Source organism: Triturus cristatus, chromosome 7 (assembly GCF_964204655.1).
Source record: "Triturus cristatus chromosome 7, aTriCri1.1, whole genome shotgun sequence".
Classification (NCBI taxonomy): Eukaryota; Metazoa; Chordata; class Amphibia; order Caudata; family Salamandridae; genus Triturus; species Triturus cristatus.
Window position 1 is genome coordinate 50959274 of NC_140590.1, and position 19882 is coordinate 50979155.

General features: G+C 48.4%; 1 protein-coding gene across 1 annotated transcript in view; it reads left to right on the forward strand.

Moving 5' to 3' along the window:
* Positions 1-19882, forward strand: part of GRIK5 (glutamate ionotropic receptor kainate type subunit 5) — a 1516626-nt gene that overhangs the window by 1142065 nt on the left and 354679 nt on the right. Inside the window, exon 6 of the mRNA XM_085615595.1 lies at positions 2266-2363. Coding sequence (XP_085471721.1) covers positions 2266-2363 — 98 coding nt within the window. The remainder of the gene's footprint in view (positions 1-2265; positions 2364-19882) is intronic.

Sequence of the window (19882 nt, forward strand, 5' to 3'; positions counted from 1 at the left end):
GCGAGAGAGAGTCAGTACAAGAGTACGAACATCAGTGAGTACTGCTGGGAACAAGAGAGAGAAGAGACAGCCAGTACGAAACCACGGACACTAGTGATTACTGCTGGATGCAGTAGACAGAGGGACAGAGACATACAGTGGGAGACCACAGACACTAGTGAGTACTGCTGGGTGCAAGGGAGAGAAGAGACAGCCAGTACGAGACCACGGACACTAGTGAGTGCTGCGGGTGCATGAGAGAGGGACAGCGACAGCCGGTATGAGACCACGTACACAAGTGAGTACTGCTGGGTACAAGAGACAGGGGGACAGAGACAGACATTACAAGACCACAGACAGTAGTGAGTATCGATGGGTGCCAAAGAGAAAGGAACAGAGACAGCTACTACAAGACCACAGACACTAGTGTGTACTGCGGAGTGCAAGCGAGAGGAGAAGAGACAGCCAGTAAAAGACCACGGACACTATTGAGTACTGCAGGTTGCAAGAGACAGAGGGACAGAGACAGCAACGGACAATAGTGAGTACTGCTGGGGGCAAAAGAGAGGAGCAGGGACAACTAGTACGAGACAGCGGACACTAGTGCGTACTGCTACGTGTAAGAGAGAAATAGAGAGAGGGCTTGAGACAGCCAGTAGGAGACCACGGAGACTAATGAGTACTGCATGGAGCAAGACAGATGGACAGAGACAGATAGTGCGAGACCACAGACACTAGTGAGTACTGCTGGGTACAACAGAGAGAGTGACAGAGACAGTACGAGACCACGGACACTAGTGAGTACTGCGGGGTGCTGGAGAGAGAGACAGTCAGTAAGAAACCACGGACACTGGTGACTACTGCAGGGTGTCAGAGAGAGGGAGGGGCACAGCCAGCACGAGGTCAGGGACACTAGTGAGTTCTGCTGAGTGCAAGAGACAGGGGTACAAATACAGCCAGTAGGAGACCACAAACAATAGTGAGTACTGCTAGGGGCAAAAGAGAGGAGCAGGGACAACCAGTATGAGACCAGAGACACAAGTGAGTACTACTACGTGTAAGAGAGAGAGAGAGAGGTGGGGGCAGAGACAGCCAGTGCAAGACCACAGACACCAGTGAGTACTACATGGGCAAAGTGAGATGGTGAGACCACGGATACTAGTGAGTACTGCTGGGTGCAAGGGACAGAGGGAAAGAGACAGTCAGTACAAGAGCACAGACACTAGTAAGTACTGTTGGGTGAGAGACAGCCAGTATGAGAGCACATACACCAGTGAGTACTGCAACAGGCCAGAGAGAGAGAGTGACAGAGACAATCGTTACGAGACCACAGGCACTTATGAGTACTCCTGGGTGCAAGAGACATAGGGACAGAGACAGTCAGTGCAAGGCCACAGACACCAGTGAGTACTGCTGAGTGAGAAACACTCAGTCAGTATGAGATCATGGACACTTGTGAGTACTGATGGGTGCAAGTGAGAGAGGGACAGAGACAATCAATATGAGACCATACCCACCAGTGAGTACCACAGGCGAGAGAGAGCATGAGAACTACACCAGTACTAGACGAAAGACCCTAGTGAGTACTACTGGAAGCAAAAGCCAGAAGATGAACGAGACACCAGTGCGAGACACCAGCCACCAGTGAGTACCACTGGCCTCAAGACACAAGAGGATACATTTAGTAACAGACTACAGAAACCTGTGAGTACTTATGGGTTAGAATTTTGTCTCAGATTGCCTTTGTGAATCAGGCCTTCCATTTAGACCTAAAGTCTAACGTTACTAGTAGTAAAGTTAGCCTTTTGGTCTAAGTTAGACTTTTGGTCTAAACATTTGTGAATAGTGCCCTTAGTGTGGGATTTTTGTGAGCACAAAGCATTCTGTTTCAGTGAGCAAGGAGCCATGGGTTCCACTTTTAGTGACAATGAAGAGGGTCCTCAGTCTCAACTATTGAGAGCCAGTCACGTGAGCCTGGGGCTCTTGATTTGTATTCAGTGAACATTAGGATATGACCTATAATTTCAGGGAGCACTGACTCATCAGTGTTATTTTCAGTGAGCATAGGTCCCTGGTTCTGATTTCAGTAAGAGCAGATCATAGTCTTGTTTCAGTGAGTGTGAAACTCTCATTTCAGTGAGCTGGGATCATTGCGAGCCAGTACTCAGTCTGGGTTTAGTGAGCACAACGCTATCAGTTGTCACTGGACCTACAGTTGTGTTGTCAGGGGGTGGCATTGTCATGTTTTGACTCTTTTGTGATGTTTGTTCCCTTTCTTTTCCCCAGTGTGTCAGATTTTACCTAAAGGAGTTGTGTCTGTCCTGGGACCGTCCGCCAGTCCTGCCTCGGCCTCCACCGTCAGCCACATCTGTGGGGAGAAGGAGGTGAGAGAGGGGTGTCTTGGGGGGCCCTTTGATGCTCTGGGAGCTGCATGTGCATGCTGTGCTGCTGTGAGACAGAGGGATGTGTGTGTCTGCTCACTGCCTCCCTTCAGGATGTCCATGGATTGTCTGCCTCAAGAGGCTGTTTGGGGAGGATGTGGGAAAATGTCATGTGAGGAAATCAAACAAACGTCACTCACTGTCACACTCACTCTCGGGAGGAGACCAGCCCTGTTTGTTCACACTAAGGGATCACTGGTGAGTCTGTGGCTGCCAGAGCCAGACATGAGCATGCAAAGGAGATGCAGGTCACTGCTGAGGCAGGGGCACTGTGGTCACTGCTGAGGCAGGGGCTCTGCGGTCACTGCTGAGGCAGGGGCACTGCGGTCACTGTTGAGGCAGGGGCTCTCCGGTCACTGCTGAGGCAGGGGCTCTGCGGTTACTGCTGAGGCAGGGGCCCTGCGGTCACTGCTGAGGCAGGGGCCCTGCGGTCACTGCTGAGGCAGGGGCTCTGCGGTCACTGCTGAGGCAGGGGCTCTGCGGTCACTGCTGAGGCAGGGGCTCTGCGGTCACTGCTGAGGCAGGGGCCCTGCGGTCACTGCTGAGGCAGGGGCCCTGCGGTCACTGCTGAGGCAGGGGTTCTGCGGTCACTGCTGAGGCAGGGGCTCTACGGTCACTGCAGAGGCTGATCCTCCATGGTTACTGCTGAGGCAGGGGCTCTACAGTTACTACTAATGCAGGGCCTCTGCCGTCACTAGGCAGGGCCTCTACAGTTACTCCTGAGGCAGGGCCCTTGCAGTCACTGTTGAGGCAGGGCCTCCACGGTCATTAGGCAGGACCTCTACAGTCACTGCTAACTCAGGGCCCCTGAGGTGACTACTGAGCCAGGATCTTTACAGTCACTCCTGAGGCAGGGCCCCTACAGTGACTGTTGAAACAGGGGTCCTGAGGTTACTGCTGAGGCAGGGCACCTGGGGTTACTGCTGAGGCAGGGGCTCTTCAGTTACTGCTTAGGAAGGACCTCTACAGCCACGGCTCTGGAAGGTCCCTGGTCTAGATTCACTGGTGGGAAAGGGGCCTCTATGGTCACTGCTCTGGAAGTGCCCCTTCACTCACTGCTCCTGGAGGGCCTCTACGGTCACTGCTCTGGAAGTGCCCCTTCACTCACTGCTCCTGGAGGGCCTCTACGGTCACTGCTCTGGAAGTGCCCCTTCACTCACTGCTCCTGGAGGGCCTCTACGGTCACTGCTCTGGAAGTGCCCCTTCACTCACTGCTCCTGGAGGGCCTCTACGGTCACTGCTCTGGAAGTGCCCCTTCACTCACTGCTCCTGGAGGGCCTCTACGGTCACTGCTCTTGAAGTGCCCCTTCACTCACTGCGCCTGGAGGGCCTCTACGGTCACTGCTCTTGCTCTAGAGTGGCCTCTACGGTCACTGCTCTTGCTCTATAGCGGCCTCTATGGTCACTGCTCTTGCTCTAGAGCGGCCTCTACGGTCACTGCTCTTGCTCTAGAGCGGCCTCTATGGTTACTGCTCTGGAAGTGCCCCTTTACTCACTGCTCTTGGAGGGCCTCTACGGTCACTGCTCTTGCTCTAGAGTGGCCTCTACGGTCACTGCTCTTGCTCTAGAGCGGCCTCTATGGTCACTGCTCTTGCTCTAGAGCGGCCTCTACGGTCACTGCTCTTGCTCTAGAGCGGCCTCTATGGTCAGTGCTCTTGAAGTGCCCCTTCACTCACTGCTCCTGGAGGGCCTCTACGGATACACTGCTCTTGAAGTGCCCCTTCAGTCACTGCTCCTGGAGGGCCTCTACGGTCACTGCTCTGGAAGCGCCCCTTCACTCACTGCTCCTGGAGGGCCTCTACGGTCACTGCTCTTGAAGTGCCCCTTCAGTCACTGCTCCTGGAGGGCCTCTACGGTCACTGCTCCTGGAGGGCCTCTACGGTCACTGCTCCTGGAGGGCCTCTACGGTCACTGTTCTGGAAGTGCCCCTTCACTCACTGCTCCTGGAGGGCCTCTACGGTCACTGCTATTGAAGTGCCCCTTCACTCACTGCTCCTGGAGGGCATCCACGGTCACTGCTCTTGAAGTGCCCCTTCACTCACTGCTCCTGGAGGGCATCTACGGTCGCTGCTCTTGAAGTGCCCCTTCACTCACTGTGCCTGGAGGGCCTCTACGGTCACTGCTCTTGTTCGAGAGCGGCCTCTACGGTCACTGCTCTTGCTCTAGAGCGTCCTCTATGGTCACTTTGTTCTAAATATGTTTTATCCTCAATGTATTCACTGATATTCCCCCTCTTGTATTAGCCCTTCCTTTGTGTCCATTCCTAACTATGTTGTACTTGACAATGGTGAGAAGTGGAATCTTCGCAGGGTAGCACTTTATGGTAAATCTACATCTTCCAGTGTTTCCAATAAGCCAATTAAAGTTGATCAACACAATAGTGGTTACTTGCTATCTACCCCGGAGTTTTGTAACTCTCTTCCTGATGTTGTTCGTCATAGGGAGGAAGGTAGTGGTGATGCTCCCAACATCAGTGATATGCAGCGTCAAGGTGATAATAGTTCTACTTCTTATCAATCTGAAGGGAATAGAGTTGCGAGATCTCGCAGACCTCCTGCGTATTTGAATGATTATTTATGCTAGTGTATCAAAGGGGTAGACTTGTCTATGGCAGTTTCATTTGTTGAAATTCTAAGGAAAGAAGATGTGTTGCAAATATGTTTTATCCTCAATGTATTCACTGATATTCCCCCTCTTGTATTAGCCCTTCCTTTGTGTCCGTTCTTATTCTCTTATTGGAATTCTGATTGCGTTCTAAGCACCTGCCTCGAATCATAGCTGGGTTCCAGATGTGTCAGTTGGTGTCTGGTCAGCTGGAGCGGTGCATGCTTTACCTACGCTCTTACAATAAATCTATCACTTAACCTCAGAAGACTTCAGCGTTGTTACTGCCTGTGACTTACCACACACAGCTCTTGCTCTAGAGCGTCCTCTACTGTCACTGCTCTTGCTCTAGAGCGGCCTCTACGGTCACTGCTCTTGCTCTAGAGTGGCCTCTACGGTCACTGCTCTTGCTCTAGAGCGGCCTCTACGGTCACTGCTCTTGCTCTAGAGTGGCCTCTACGGTCACTGCTCTTGCTCTAGAGCGGCCTCTACGGTCACTGCTCTTGCTCTAGAGTGGCCTCTACGGTCACTGCTCTTGCTCTAGAGCGGCCTCCACGATCACTGCTCTTGCTCTAGAGTGGCCTCTACGGTCACTGCTCTTGCTCTAGAGTGGTCTCTACGGTCACTGCTCTTGCTCTAGAGTGGCCTCTATGGTCACTGCTCTTGCTCTAGAGCGGCCTCCACGATCACTGCTCTTGCTCTAGAGCGGCCTCTATGGTCACTGTTCTTGCTCTAGAGCGGCCTCTACGGTTACTGCTCTTGCTCTAGAGCGGCCTCTACGGTCACTGCTCTTGCTCTAGAGCGGCCTCTACGGTCACTGCTCTTGCTCTAGAGCGGCCTCTACGGTTACTGCTCTTGCTCTAGAGCGGCCTCTACGGTCACTGCTCTTGCTCTAGAGCGGCCTCTACGGTCACTGCTCTTGCTCTAGAGCGGCCTCTACAGTCTTTGCTCTGGCTCTAGAGCGGCCTGTGCGGTCTTTGCTCTGGCAGGGTGTTGCACTTGCCCCTCTCCGCATGATCCTCCCACAAACCTCTCGCCTTCACTTCCTTCCCTTGCTGAACTCGTTTTTGTTGACTTTTAGGTCTCTGTGCCCTTTGCCACCTCTAACCCATGCTGAAGTGCTTGTGCTCTCTCCTGAAAACATGAGGAGATTGGCCTACACCTGATTGACACCTTTAATTTACTTATATTTCCCTAGTATATGGTACTACATGTACCCAGGGCTGTAAATTAAATTCCACAAGAAGTCTTGAAGCATCGAGATCCAAGTTTGGGAAATTCACAGACAAAACGAGGAAATGCACTAAATTGAACTTTATGAAGCCTCGAAAATATAACACATAAACAAGTTTGGGAAGCTGGTGCAGAAAAGGTCAAACGGAAACACGCAGAGCGTGGCACCCAGCATCTCGGCGACTAAGTGGGCTGAATATGTATCAAACCTGTATATCACGTCTGTCAAAGAAAAGTGCGAGGAGACCTCGACTGCCTTTGGTGCTGAACGTCACTTTGAAGTTCAGGAAGAACGGGAGGATAACATATGCAATGTAGATGGATTCAAATGATTAATGACCTCATTTCGCCCGGCCAGTGCACCCGGATCCAATGGTCTCCCAGCCAACATATGCAAAACAGCATTCGAAAATGGACTACCCGACTGAGCTTGCCCTACATGAACTGCGCTATGGCAAGCGATGCTTCAGATAGCCGGTGAGGTTCTAGATTAACTCCCTTACACAAGAAAATGCCCAACAAGTCCAGCGGCCACCTTCAGTCTGCTGGCACATCTTGGTGTGGAACCTCGAACCGAGAAGTACGGGCTGCACCGAGAGTGTTCTTTCCCATTACGCAATCAGAGTTTAGATGCGGGGATGGTACCGAGGATAACCTGGTTGCCCTCTCCTCTTTGACTGACGCCGCTGCTAAAAACACGCCCACCTTTCTATACAGCATTTATCAACTACACGACTGCATTTGACAGAATCGACAGAGCGAGACTCTGACGGAAGCTTTACATCTGGCATATTCCAGCAGTCCTGCTAAGAGCCATATTGAGCTTTATGCAAAGACCTGGATGAAAGTTAACCCCTTCGCTGCTAGGCCTCCTCCCTCCCCCGTGCTAAGCCTTTTTTTTGGGCTATTTGGGTTAGTTTGCACGTAGGCCCTTGTAACTTTTTTTTCACCTATGTTATCCACGCCAAATTTCCATCCTTTTCTTCCAGCATCTTAAGGACTCTAAAGGTACCCAGGGTTTATGGATTCCCCTGGAGGAAACCGAGAAATTGGCCAAAATACAGAAAATGTTTTTTTCTGGGAAAAAGTGCTGCAGAAGAAAGCATCTTTTTTTTCAACCTACAAAAGGTATCACCAAAGGGTTTGTGATGCTAAAATCACCATCTACCCAGCCTTCAGGAACAAGCAGACTTTTGTCAGAAATCCAAAATGTTCTACACAGTTTTGGCATTTTACTGGGGCATAGCCTATTTTTCCTATTTTTAGTGTTTTCAACCTCCTTCCATTAGGTGGAAGTGACGGATCCTGGAGTACTGTACATTTCTGAAAGTAGACAGAATTCTGGATTCAGCAAGGGGTCAGTAGTGTAGATCCTTCAAGTTTTTGGAATAGAAACTAATAATAGAAATAAAAATAATATTGAAATTGAGTTGAAAAAAACAGCCATTATTGCCAACTATTTCTATCTGTAACTTCTTCTAAATATGGCAGATTTTTTAAAGCAATATTCCATTATGTCTGCTGGACCCTTCTGGTTGCAGGGATATATAGGACTTGTAGGTTCACCAAGAGCCCGAGGTACCCAGAGCCAATAACTGAGCTGCATCTTGCAATGGTTTTCCATTGTGTACCTGGTAAAATCTAAAGAGTGAAAAACAGTTACCAAGGAAACCTATTTATTTTTAAAATGGAAAAAAAAGATAGAGTTTGGAAGCAGTGGTTATTTGCACATCTACGAAATTATGGGTACCCATACAAGCATGTGAATTAGAGGACATTTTTCAAAATGACTTCTTTTTTACACCTGTCTTACATTTGGAAGGCAGAAATGCAAAGAAAGTCAATGGGTAATAACACGTGTTCTACTATTCTGCATTCCCCTAATTATCCCGATAAAAATGGTACCTCACTTGTGTGGGTAGGCCTAGTGCCTGCAATAGGAAATGGCCCAACATGCAATGTGGACACATCACATTTTTTCATTGAAAACGGACCCTTTTTTTATGCAATGTGCCCAGCTGTGGATTTTGGACCCTAGCTCAGCCGGCACCTAGGGAAACCTAGAAAATCTATACATTTTTAAACACTAGACACCCAGAGGAGTCCAGGATGGGGTGTGTTATGTGGCTCTCACTAGGTTCCGTTACTTAGAATTCCCTTGCAAACCTCAAACTTTGTAAAAAAAGAAACACTTTTTCCTCACATTTCTGTGATGTAAAGTTCTGGCATCTGCAGGGAGCAACACAATTCCACCCACCCAGCATTCCTCAAAGTTTCCTGATAAAAATGGTACCTTACTTGCATGGGTAGGCCTTGTACCCCAGACAGGAAATGGCCCAAAATGCAACATGGACACATCAATTTCTTCCAGTGAAAACTGACCCTTTTTTCACAATGTGTCTAGCTGTGGATTGGGGACCCTAGCACTGCTGGCACCTTAGGAAACCTAGCAACCTGTACATTTTTAAAAACTAAACACCCAGGGGAATCCAGAATGGGGTGACTTGTGTGCTCTCACTAGGTTCTCTTACCCAGAATACCTTGCAAAGCCCACATTTTGTAAAGAAAAACACATTTCCCTCACATTTCTGTGATGGAAAGTTCTGGAATTTGCGGGCAGCCACAAACGTCCACCCACCCAGCATTCCTCAAAGTCTCCCAATAAAAATGGTACCTCAATTGTATGGGTAGGCCTTGTGCCCGTGACAGGAAACAGCACAAAATGCAATGTGGACACATCACATTTTTCCAGCGAAAACTGACACTTTTTTCACAATGTGCCTAGCTGTGGATTTTGGAACCCAGCTCATCCGGCACCTAGGGAAACCTAGCAAACCTATTCATTTTTTAAAACTAGACATCCAAAGGTGACTTGTGTGGCTCTCACCAGGTTCTGTTACCCAGAATCCCTTGCAAAGCCCAATTTTGTAAAAAAGAAAAACACATTTCCTTCAAATTTCTCTGATGCAAAGTTCTGAAATCCGCTGGAAGCCACAGACTTTCTCATACCCAGCATTCCCCCAAGTCCCCTGACAAAGTGGTACCTCACTTGTTCGGTAGGCCTTGTACGTGCAACAGGAAATGGCCCAAAACGTAACGTGGACACATCACATTTTTCCAGTGAAAACTGACCCTTTTTTTTACAATGTGTTGTATGGATCGTTAACATTTAACGACCACCTAGCTACTTGGTTGAACGAAGCCCAGTGCAGATATTCAACTGGAAATCAGCCTATGCAGGCAGTTAATTACAGCTAAAGCAAGGTTCCTTGGGTACTCTCTCAAGCTCAAGGCTTCCACGACTGGATCTCTAGGGGAATTGATAACCCTCTACGTGCAGGCTCAAATGTTCCAATTGGAGCCCTTAGTGAAAGACTCAATTTACTTTTTGGGTTACCGAGACACCCATGACCAAAATCTGTTGCCGAAACTGTGTGCCAAAATTCTTGTAAAAATTGCAAAAGAAAAATATGTCAAGGACAATCTGCACGAGTTGGCTCTGAAGGTTCCTTCAGATCTGTGTTCAACCTTTTAGCAGTCCACTGGGAAGGCCCCTTATCTATCCAGCCATATGAGCTCAGACCAAAAAAAAGAGCAAATGAGACTGAGATATGGAAAAATACCCTTGTAAGCTTAGAAATATGTAATCCGAAAGGATCTGCCCCTGCCAACTGCATATTGTGTGACTATAAGCAAGAATTGCTGTTGCATGTAGTATGCTTTTGTAGTGGCTTGAAGGATTTCATGTGCTAGTGGCTAAAACCAATATTCCTCAATTTAGAATTAAGGCAATTTAAAACAGCGATAACAATGTGTCTGAGTGGGGACGATGTACAGCTAACATCCCGGTTTTTGACGTATTTGAGGGATGCTTACAGCATCATTAATAAGGGCGCTGTCTCTGGATAAAGTCACAATATCTTGCTATTAATGCTATTTTAAGAACAGTTTTATTGTTTATTTCATACTACACTTTGCCAAGTTGTTTTAATTGTTGCTGTCTGCTGATTAGGCTTTTAGTAATAAATGCACCTGGGACAAGTAATAGTTAACTTTTAGGATTGTTTAGTGTATGAAAGAGGTCTATAAGTTCATTAACAAGAGTGTTGTTTATGGATTAAGTTGTGAATTTCTTGTTTCCACTCTTATTTTAAGAAAAGTACTAGTATTTAAATCATAATGCACTTTATCTGGTTGGCTTCGATTGTAGCTGAATGTTGAGCATGTTCTCAGTAATTAATGACTTTATGTACCTGTTGGTGACATGTGATGTAGTCGGGTCACTCAGAATTCTTACTACCTGCACTTTACGCAGACTAAAAAAGGTGGTCTGGGATTACCAGTCCACTGATTTGAGAAAATAATGTAGGAATTTATTTACTTAAGATTAAACATTCATATTGTGATCATGTTCTTTGTTACGTTTTATGATGATATAAAAAACATGATGAAGCTATTCACTCACTGACATGACATTTTATACTGTTTTGTAAATTGTTATGGTTTTAAATAACTGAAAACAATAAAATAAAATAAAATACTTACTTACTTATTTACTTACTTGAAGTACTCATTGTCCCTCCCCCCCCCCCCCCCCCCCACTAAAATAGCATTTTAAAACATGTTTCAGGCCAGCCACTGCAGACTGTGGTGTATTTTTTTAACTGCCAATTCGACCTGGCAAAATGCATCTTTTGCCAGGCCTAGATCTTCCTTTTTAATAATTATAAGTCCCCCCAAAGGTAGGCCTTAAAGGCTCAAAGGGAAGGGTGCATTGCATTAAAAAAGTAGGATATGTGGGATTAAGTTTTATATGTCCTGGTAGTAAAAAACTCTTAAAGAAGTTCTTCACTACTGTAAGACCTATCTCTCCCATTGACTAACAATGAGTTACCTTATTATATTTAATATGTAATAACTTTGGATTGGGGGCAGGTAGGGATATGATGTTTATACTCAAATTAATTGTAATTTAAAATCCACATAAATGGTAAATTGGGATTTTAAGATACAATTCTGAAAATGCTTCTTTTAGAAAGCTGCCATTTTCTTGTCCTAGCAATTGGTGCCTTCTGGCAGTGTCCCAAGTCACATAACTGTGAATGACCCTCTTCTTGGGCTGTGTGACACAAAAGAGGCTTAGATGTGGACAGGACAGGCCATTCTGCCAGGATGGCTGGAGGTGGGGATTTCCCCCTTCCACTTATATTTCAAAGGGCTTTGCCTCCTACAATTAAACAAAATATAGGAACAAGGGCTTTTTAAGAGGCAGGTCCAGCATACATGCCCAATAGCAAGTGGATCAAGAAGTGGTATGCAGTTCCTAAAGGAGACAGAAAAGGGGGGGAGAGAGGGACAGGATGGAGAGGGCAGAGAGAGAAGAGGAGTGAGGGGAGCCAGGTGGGTGAAGGATCAAAGGAGGAGAGCTCCAAAAAGGAGCAAGGGCCCTCATACACCCCGAGAGGTGTCATGCTTCATCATAGGGCAGTTCCTCGTTGGGCCGGCGCTGCAATGCCCAACGGGCCCCTCAGGGGGGCTCTTTGCCAGAGGTCTTTAGATGAGACCGCCAGGAGGCCCTATGTGTGAGGGTGGAGGGGCATAGAGTGGGGAGTAGAGTGAGTGCAATACATGTAATAAAAATAGCTATCAGTGCTCCATGGAACCTTTTATGACTGGACACTATGCTATGGTTAAAAAAGACTACAAGGTTCTCGGCTGAATTTAACCTGTTACAGCTCAATGTGTGTAATCACGAGTGTGAGTGAATTAGAAGGTCGACATGTTTCATGCCTAAAATACTCCGAATGGATGTGTGGCGTTTCTTCAGGATCGGGGGAGAAAAACCTGATGTACTCTTAAGTGTAGGTGACGGTCATAGGGATATCCTAAGTTGTACCGTCCCTGTTGAATGGATTCAAGTCAATCCAAAGACGGGGGTCAAGCATATAGTGCTGTGTAATTCGTCCTTCTTGCAAACCTGGAGAGTGGAAAAAGGGAAACAAAAGGGAAAACAAACACAGCCATCAAACTATCATAAAAACTCATGGAGTTTATCTTGGAACCAATAAAAATCACATCGCTTCCTTAGCCATAGTGTGACTTGCAGTGGTCATATTAAAGACCAGTCTCGTGAGGAAGCACCAGTGTTAGTGATACAACAGGTGCAACACTTGAAAAAGACATGTGAAAAACATGCTAGTTACATACCTATTGACTCTATAGAGGAAGATTCAGCACACTGTCAGTTGCATATCTACGGGCGCAGCCTGTTAGGATCGGTAGAGCCCTACATCCCCACCAGGGGTGCCCATGGTCAATGCTAACTTGGAGGAGAAAACTAACCTCTGGGAGAGAAGGCTAGAACTTCAACCAGGATCTCTACGGTCATCCACAGCAGTGGAGGATGCGAGTAACCCAAGGAAAAGTGGAGCCAACAGTGAAGACTATGGTACAGGCTACATTGGCAGTAGAAGAAAGAAAGTAGGATAGGTCGCCTCTGATATGCACTATAAGACACCCAGGTGGATATTCTCATCACCCTCGATGTAGAATCATTGTATACTAACATTCCCCAAGACGACATGTTGGAGGTGATAGAGAACTACCTGAGGGCTGAGCCCTGGTCCTTAGACACCCCCATTAGCTTCATCATGGAGTGCGCAGCCCTGGCACTAAAGGAGATTTTTTTCCAGTTCCAGGACAAGCTCTACCATCAGACCCAGGGCACATCGATGGGCAGCACCTTTGCTCCTAGTATGGCCTGCCTCTACATGGCTAACTTCGAGCAAAGGTCTATCCTCTATAACGACAACCCCTACAAACTTACCATCATAGACTGGCGCAAGTATATCGATGATATCCTGATTCTGTGGCAGGGCTCATCTACCACCTGTGCTGAATTCTGCAACTGGATGAACACTCTCAATGGCTTTCTGAAGTTCAGTAGCACCACAACTACTTCTGAAATAGCTTTCCTAGATCTCCTTATAACTTTGTCCGAGGGGAGGTTTACTACTAAAACATACAAGAAGCCCACTGACTGCAACAGACTTTTGAGGTATGATAGTCATGATCCCAAACATTTACGGGACAACCTCTCTTTCGGACAATTCCTGCGACTTTGTCGCAACTGCAGCTCCATTAGGGATTACAAAGATAAGGCACATGCCTTATCCACAGACCTGGTGGCAAGACACTATCCCCAGGACATGGTAACTAGAGCTAATAAGCGAGCAAACAATAACAACAGGGACGGGCTCCTAGAGACACGCGATCGCCCTGTTAGCGAGGCAATAACTTGTGTCACATCATTTATGCCACATTCCAACACGATACAGAAGATAATCAAAAAACATTGGTCAATTTTGCACACAGGGGATCTGTCTCCAGCACCCCCTCGTTTTGCCTTTAAATGCGCGCCTAACATCAAGGACAACATAGTACACACCAGGCCCTGACCAACACACCCACAATGCCAACACCAACTCTGGGTGCTCCCCCCAGTCAAGGGTCACTTTCCCTGTGGTTCATGTAGCGTGTGCCCATTCACATGTCCATCCAAAGAAGTGAAACTCGCTCCCACCTTCACCTTGATCCAGATGACACACACCAATTGCAACACTCGCAATTGTATATATTTGATTACCTGCCCTTACTCCAAAAACTAAGTTGGCATGACGACTAGGACAGCCAAGACCCATATAACGGAACACCGGAGTAACATCAGGTGAGGTAGGACTACCACCAAGATGCTTTCCCACTATATCGAATATCAACACACTCATAACGATATTAATTGGACTATACTGGAAGCTTTCCCCAACATCGCCCAATAGGCACTTTTTAATAAAAAACAACGTTGGATCTTTTGCATTTCGACTAGCTCCACAGGGCTCAATGATGATATCCCATGGGTGGAGGTTAACCAATGAGCACTCAGAACCACTAACCCTACAGTGTTCCTCCACCCGCAGGCCTACGCACTGTTTTCTTATAACATCTCCTCCCCTGTCCTGCCACCCCCCCCCGCCCCCCCCGAAACTCCCCTTCTTCCATGGTGTTCCCAGGACTGAGACTCCCCTGGCCTTGTTCCATGTGCACCAGAAGGCTACCTATTAACCTCTGTACATGAGCACTGACTGTTGCTACACCACAGGTGACTACCACTACCGGTATCACCTATAGTGATCGCTGTAATAAGCCTCCTACTCAGAATTGTAACATGGAGACATTTAGCATTCTAGTATACCTCACAGACAAGACTAGAATGATCGACACTACGTTTTAATCGGAGCCCCTTGCCATGGGCAACTACACGCTGCACTCTACAAGTACTTGGATCACCCTAGACCATTCCAAGATGGCACCCACTCTAGTGTCAGTAACTATGAACCAGTTCACCATTCCAACATGGCTCCCAAAGTCGTTTTTTCCAATCCTCTCTCACTTGCCATAACACGAGACCATCAGTATAACAGGTTGCTTCCCTCATGGGAACGCAACATCGTCCCAGGAGCCCGGTCGTGGATAGGTCCCACACTAGAGTGCATCAACTAGATGGTGAGTTCCAATGCCCGTTGACAGGACCTAACCCTTTTTGGACTAGATCCATACTTTTTGGTCCACAGCCATACTCTGTCTCTTGAGAGCAGCCTGTCCCCTGGGAGAGAACGCGACATTCCCGGTTGCTTTTCCCTTTCCCCTCCTTTCCCCCCAGCATGTTTTTTACTTGTCTTTTTCTTGTGTTGCACCGGTTTTATAACTAGCACTGGTGCTTCCTCACGAGATTGGTCTTTAATATTACCACTGCAAGTCACACTATGGCTAAGGGAGGGATGTGATTTTTATTAGTTCCAAGATAAACTCCATGAGTTTTTATGATAGTTTAATGGCTGTGTTTGCTTTCCCTTTTGTTTCCCTTTTTCCACTCTCCAGGTTCTCAAGAAGGACGAATTACATAGCACTATATGCTTGCCCCTCCCATCTTTGGATTGACTTGAATCCATTCAACAGGGACGGTACAACTTAGGATATCCCTGTGACCGTCACCTACACTTAAGAGTAGATCAGGTTTTTCTCCAACGGTCTTGAAGAAACGCTACACATCCACTCACAGTATTTTAGGGGTGAAACTTGTTGAGCTTTTAATTCACTCACACCCGTGATTACACACATTGAGCTGTAACAGGTTGAATTCCCCCGTCAGCCGAGACCCTTGTAGTCTTTTTTTAACCAAAGCATAGTCTCCAGTCAATAAAGGTTCCCTGGAGCACTGATAGCTATTTTTATTACATGTATTGCACCCATTCTACTCACCACTCCATGCCTTTCACTCCGCACATAGGTTCTCCTGGCGTGCTAATCTAAAGACCTCCGGCAAAGAGCCCCCAGAGGGGCCCGTTGGGCATTGCAGCGCCGGCCCAACGAGGAGCTGCCCTATGATGAAGCATGACACTTCTCGGGGTGTGTGAGGGCCCTTGCTCCTTATTGAAGCTCTCCCACCCTTTGATCCTTCACCCACCCTGTTCCCCTCGATCCCCTTCTCTCTCTGTCCTCCCCATCCTGTCCCTCCTTTTTTCCCCCTTTGCCTCCTACACACACAAAGGAATCTGACACCAGAACTGCCTGTCTTTTATCACCCCAGACTTTCTGAAGCAATGACATGGGAAGATAAGAACTTTCCAGAACCAGATGTGGGGTTACTATAGCGAAGCCCCCTCACCCCTCACACTTCAAAGGCTGGTCCCAGTAAGAAATATTGAACCTCAAGAGCCACTCATCAGTACACTCCTGGACCTGTGAACATTACAGAAGAAGGACTGCCTTGCTCCCCAGAGGATTGCCCTGCTGTTTAAGGCCGGCCTTGCTCCCCAGGGGACTGCCCTTCCCCTACCAGAGGACTGCCCTATTACTTGAGAACTATCCTAACCCCCAGAGGGCTGGTAGAGGCCGTTCACTGCTGAGACAGGGCCTCTACAGTCACTGCTGAGGCAGAGCCTCTATGGTCACTGCTGAGGCAGGGCCACCACTGTCACTGCTGAGGCAGGGCCTCCACGGTCACTGCTGAGACAGGGCATCTACAGTCACTGCTGAAGCAGGGGCTCTACAGTCACTGCTGAGGCAGGGTCTTTATGGTCACTGCTGAGGCAGGGCCTCTACAGTCACTGCTGAGGCAGGGCTGCTACGGTCACTGCATAGGCAAGGCCTCTTCGTTCACTGCTGAGGTAGGTCCTTTAAGGTCACTGCTGAAGCAGGGCCTCAACAGTCACTGCTATGGTAGAACCTCCACGGTCACTGCTGAGGCATGGCTTGCAACAGTCACTGCTGAGGCAGGGACTCTACAGTCACTGTTGAGGTAGGGCCTCTATGGTCACTGCTGAGGCAGGGCCTCACAGTCACTGCTAAGCAAGGCCCCAACAGTCACTGCTGTGAGAAGTTGGCCTGATATATGCTGTCCACTAGTTATAGTGGGCACCTTGTATCAGTCCAAAAAAACCCTTATGGTGATAGGTTAAAGACAACCTTTAATGAAAGCTATCCTAGTGGTAGCTATGAAGAGCAGCCTTCAGGCTAAGTCTTGAATGTAAAGTAGCTTGTTTTACCAGTCTATAATCTCTTGAATGACCAAATGAAAGGACAACCACACGAGGTATATATTTAAAATATATGTATTTAAGATAAAACACACCCCTCTAGTCTCTTAATGAGGCTGGAGTTCGAAGTACTTAAGTTACAAGTCAGTATTCAACAGTAAAAGCACAAATACACGTTTGGACCCTAGGGGCGTACCAAACCATATACCAATAAAGTGGTATAACAACCACGACTGAACTAGACACAAGGCGTAGAGCCTGTAGAAGTGCTTGGACCACAAGGAACCACCCATGGCAGTGACACAGGGGACCCACGGGGGACGCGTGCAGTGTGAGAACACAGCCGCGAATCGCCGTTAACTTCTATGGGGAAAGTCGCAGTTGGAAATTAAGAGTTTAAGGACACTTAGAGGATGACTACGAGCTAACCCTTTTGGACTTAGAGGTGTCTCAGGCCAACACCCACGGGATCACCGGAGTACTCGAGTTACTCTAGTTACCTCACCCAGGGAAGCCGGGTGCATAGGTGTCTTTTGGTGTCGGGTCGAGTTGCTGTTTTCAATGGAAGCTGGCAAAGAAGTTCTGCTGCCGTGAAGAGGAGAAGTGTCTGAAGAGATCCAAGCCTGGATCTAGGATGGAAGGAACCTGAAAGCAGAGGGGACAGAGTCTGGGTCATTTACCAGTGACCAAGGGCACGATAGTCCAATGCCCACAGATGTCGGGTGCTTCAGGTGAGTTGACAGGTGTCTTGATTCTTCAGCCACGAGGTCCAGGAGGTGTCGACGATGACCAGGAGCTGGATTCGAGCTGTCCCACAAAGTCTGTCGAGTGCTACAGTGTTGGCGACCAGACCCAACAAGCCTTGGCAACGGCAAGTCACTTGGAAATAGAAAAAGGACGTCGGTGCAGACCAACAAGGTCTGGGGGACTCACCCAGAGTGGGTAAGTCGGGCCTGTCTGGAGCAACCAGGAAAGCCCAATCAGAAGAGGAGTTGCCTTCGTGGGGATCTACTAGCCAACGGGCTAGCGATCGCGAAGGAGCCTCGAGTGGTCGCACTTCAAACTGGCCCACGGGTCACTCGTGGAGTGGAGGCCAGAGATCTTCGGTGCAGGAGGTGCTCAAGACTGGGGCTACCTGGAGCCCAAAGCACAACTTCGAGGAAGACCAGGAAGATGATGGATCAGCAAAAGATCACGGTGTCCAAGGGTCACGGTTCCACATCACCCATGATAGCCATGGGCCGCAGCTTTGCTGTGGACTCAGGGTAGCCTCGAAGAAGTCTGGAAATCCACCTCTGGTGATGCAAAGACTTCGGTGTCCGGCGGGAGCTTCAGAGTTGCAGACTGGACAGTTGCTTCTATGGTGCCTGCCAAGCAGGGGAGTCACTCCTTGATCCCAAGGGAGATTTCTTCAGTCTTCTAGTTGAAATAGAACATCGAAGGCCAGGATATATGTTGTAGAGTTTCGTCCAGGGTAATCTAAAGTCTCAAGGACTGGGTTCCCATTCTTATACAAAGTTTGGGGGTTGGACAGACTCTAGGGACCCACCTATGGGAGGGTTTGGAAAGAGGGGTGGTTGGACCCATTTCCTTTGTCCAGTTTCACGCCAGAACAGGGGCAGGTAGCCCCTGCAACCAGTTTGAACTGAACTATGCTCAGGGGCACCAAGTGTGCCCCCAGTGCAGGACTTCAAAGCACCAGAGAGTGCTCCCGCCCAGCCCCAATACACATCTGCCTGTCTGGGGAGGTGGTTACACCTCCCTGGGACAGGAAACCTATTGTCCAGGCCTTCCTTGCTGGAGTTTAGGTCAGCAGCAGGAGGCCATACCCGTGTCTGTGGCATCCATTTTGTGATGCCAGGGCTGTAGAAAGTCTTTACCGGGTAGACCAGTGTGAACATGTCTCTCCCTCTAGAAGGGTGGAATGCTACCCCCGCTGCCAGAACTGGTGGAGGGGGTTAGTATTCCAAAGCGTTTGACACCAAACACGACATGTTTCAGTGCAGCCAGTCCAAAGTTAGCATTTACAGCGAGGTTATAATGCACTTAAGAGTATATGGTCAGGCTTCACCACAAACAGCATCAGAGGAGGTACTCCGAACGCTGCAGAGGGGCTCTGCTCATGCAGGGACACCCTCTCACATAAAAACCAAGCACTTTGCCTTCAGGATTGTCAAGGCCTGCCATAGGAGTGACTTATAGGTTTTATATGTGTGTGCAATGGTAGTGATATAGGTAGCCTATACCACAGTAAGGGGTGCAGACACCACCTTACCCAGGCTGCAGTAGCAGACCTGTGGTGTCATTTTGGAGTGCTTCCCAGGGGTGGCATAATACATGCTTCAGCCCCCGGTAGGCCTCTGAGGTACGTATGCCCTAGGTACATAGTATACCATATACTAGGGTCTTATAAGGCACTCCATAATCCAATTAGAAATGTACCTAATGTACATGGAAACCATTTTAGAGAGGAAGCAGCTAGACTGGGGTCCTGATTAGCAGGGCCATAGCCAGACTAAGGTCGAAAAACAGTGAAACACTAGCAAAAAGTGAAGCAGATCCTACTCTCCTGCAACTGCTGAGGCAGGGCCCCTACGGTCACTGCTGAGGTTGGGCCTCTATTGTCACTGGTGTGTTGTCGCTGCTGAGGAAGGGCCTCTATGGTCACTGCTGAGGTAGGGCCTCTATGGTCACTGCTGAGGCAGGGCCTCTACGGTCACTGCACAGGCAGGGAGCCTATGGTCACTGCTAAGGAAGGGAATCTACAGTCACTGCAGAGGTAGGGTCTCCACGGTCACTGCTGAGGTTGGGCCTCTATTTTCACCGCTGAGGCAGGGCCTCTACAGTTATTTTTGAGGCAGGGCCTCTACGGTAATTGCTGAGGCAGGGCCTCCACTGTCACTGCTGAGGCACAGCCTCCTCTGTTACTACTGAGGCAGGGTCTTTAAGTTCACTGCTGAGGCTGGGCCTCTACGGTCACTGCAGAGGCAGGGCCTCAATGGTCACTGCTGAAGTTGGGCCTCTATTCTCACT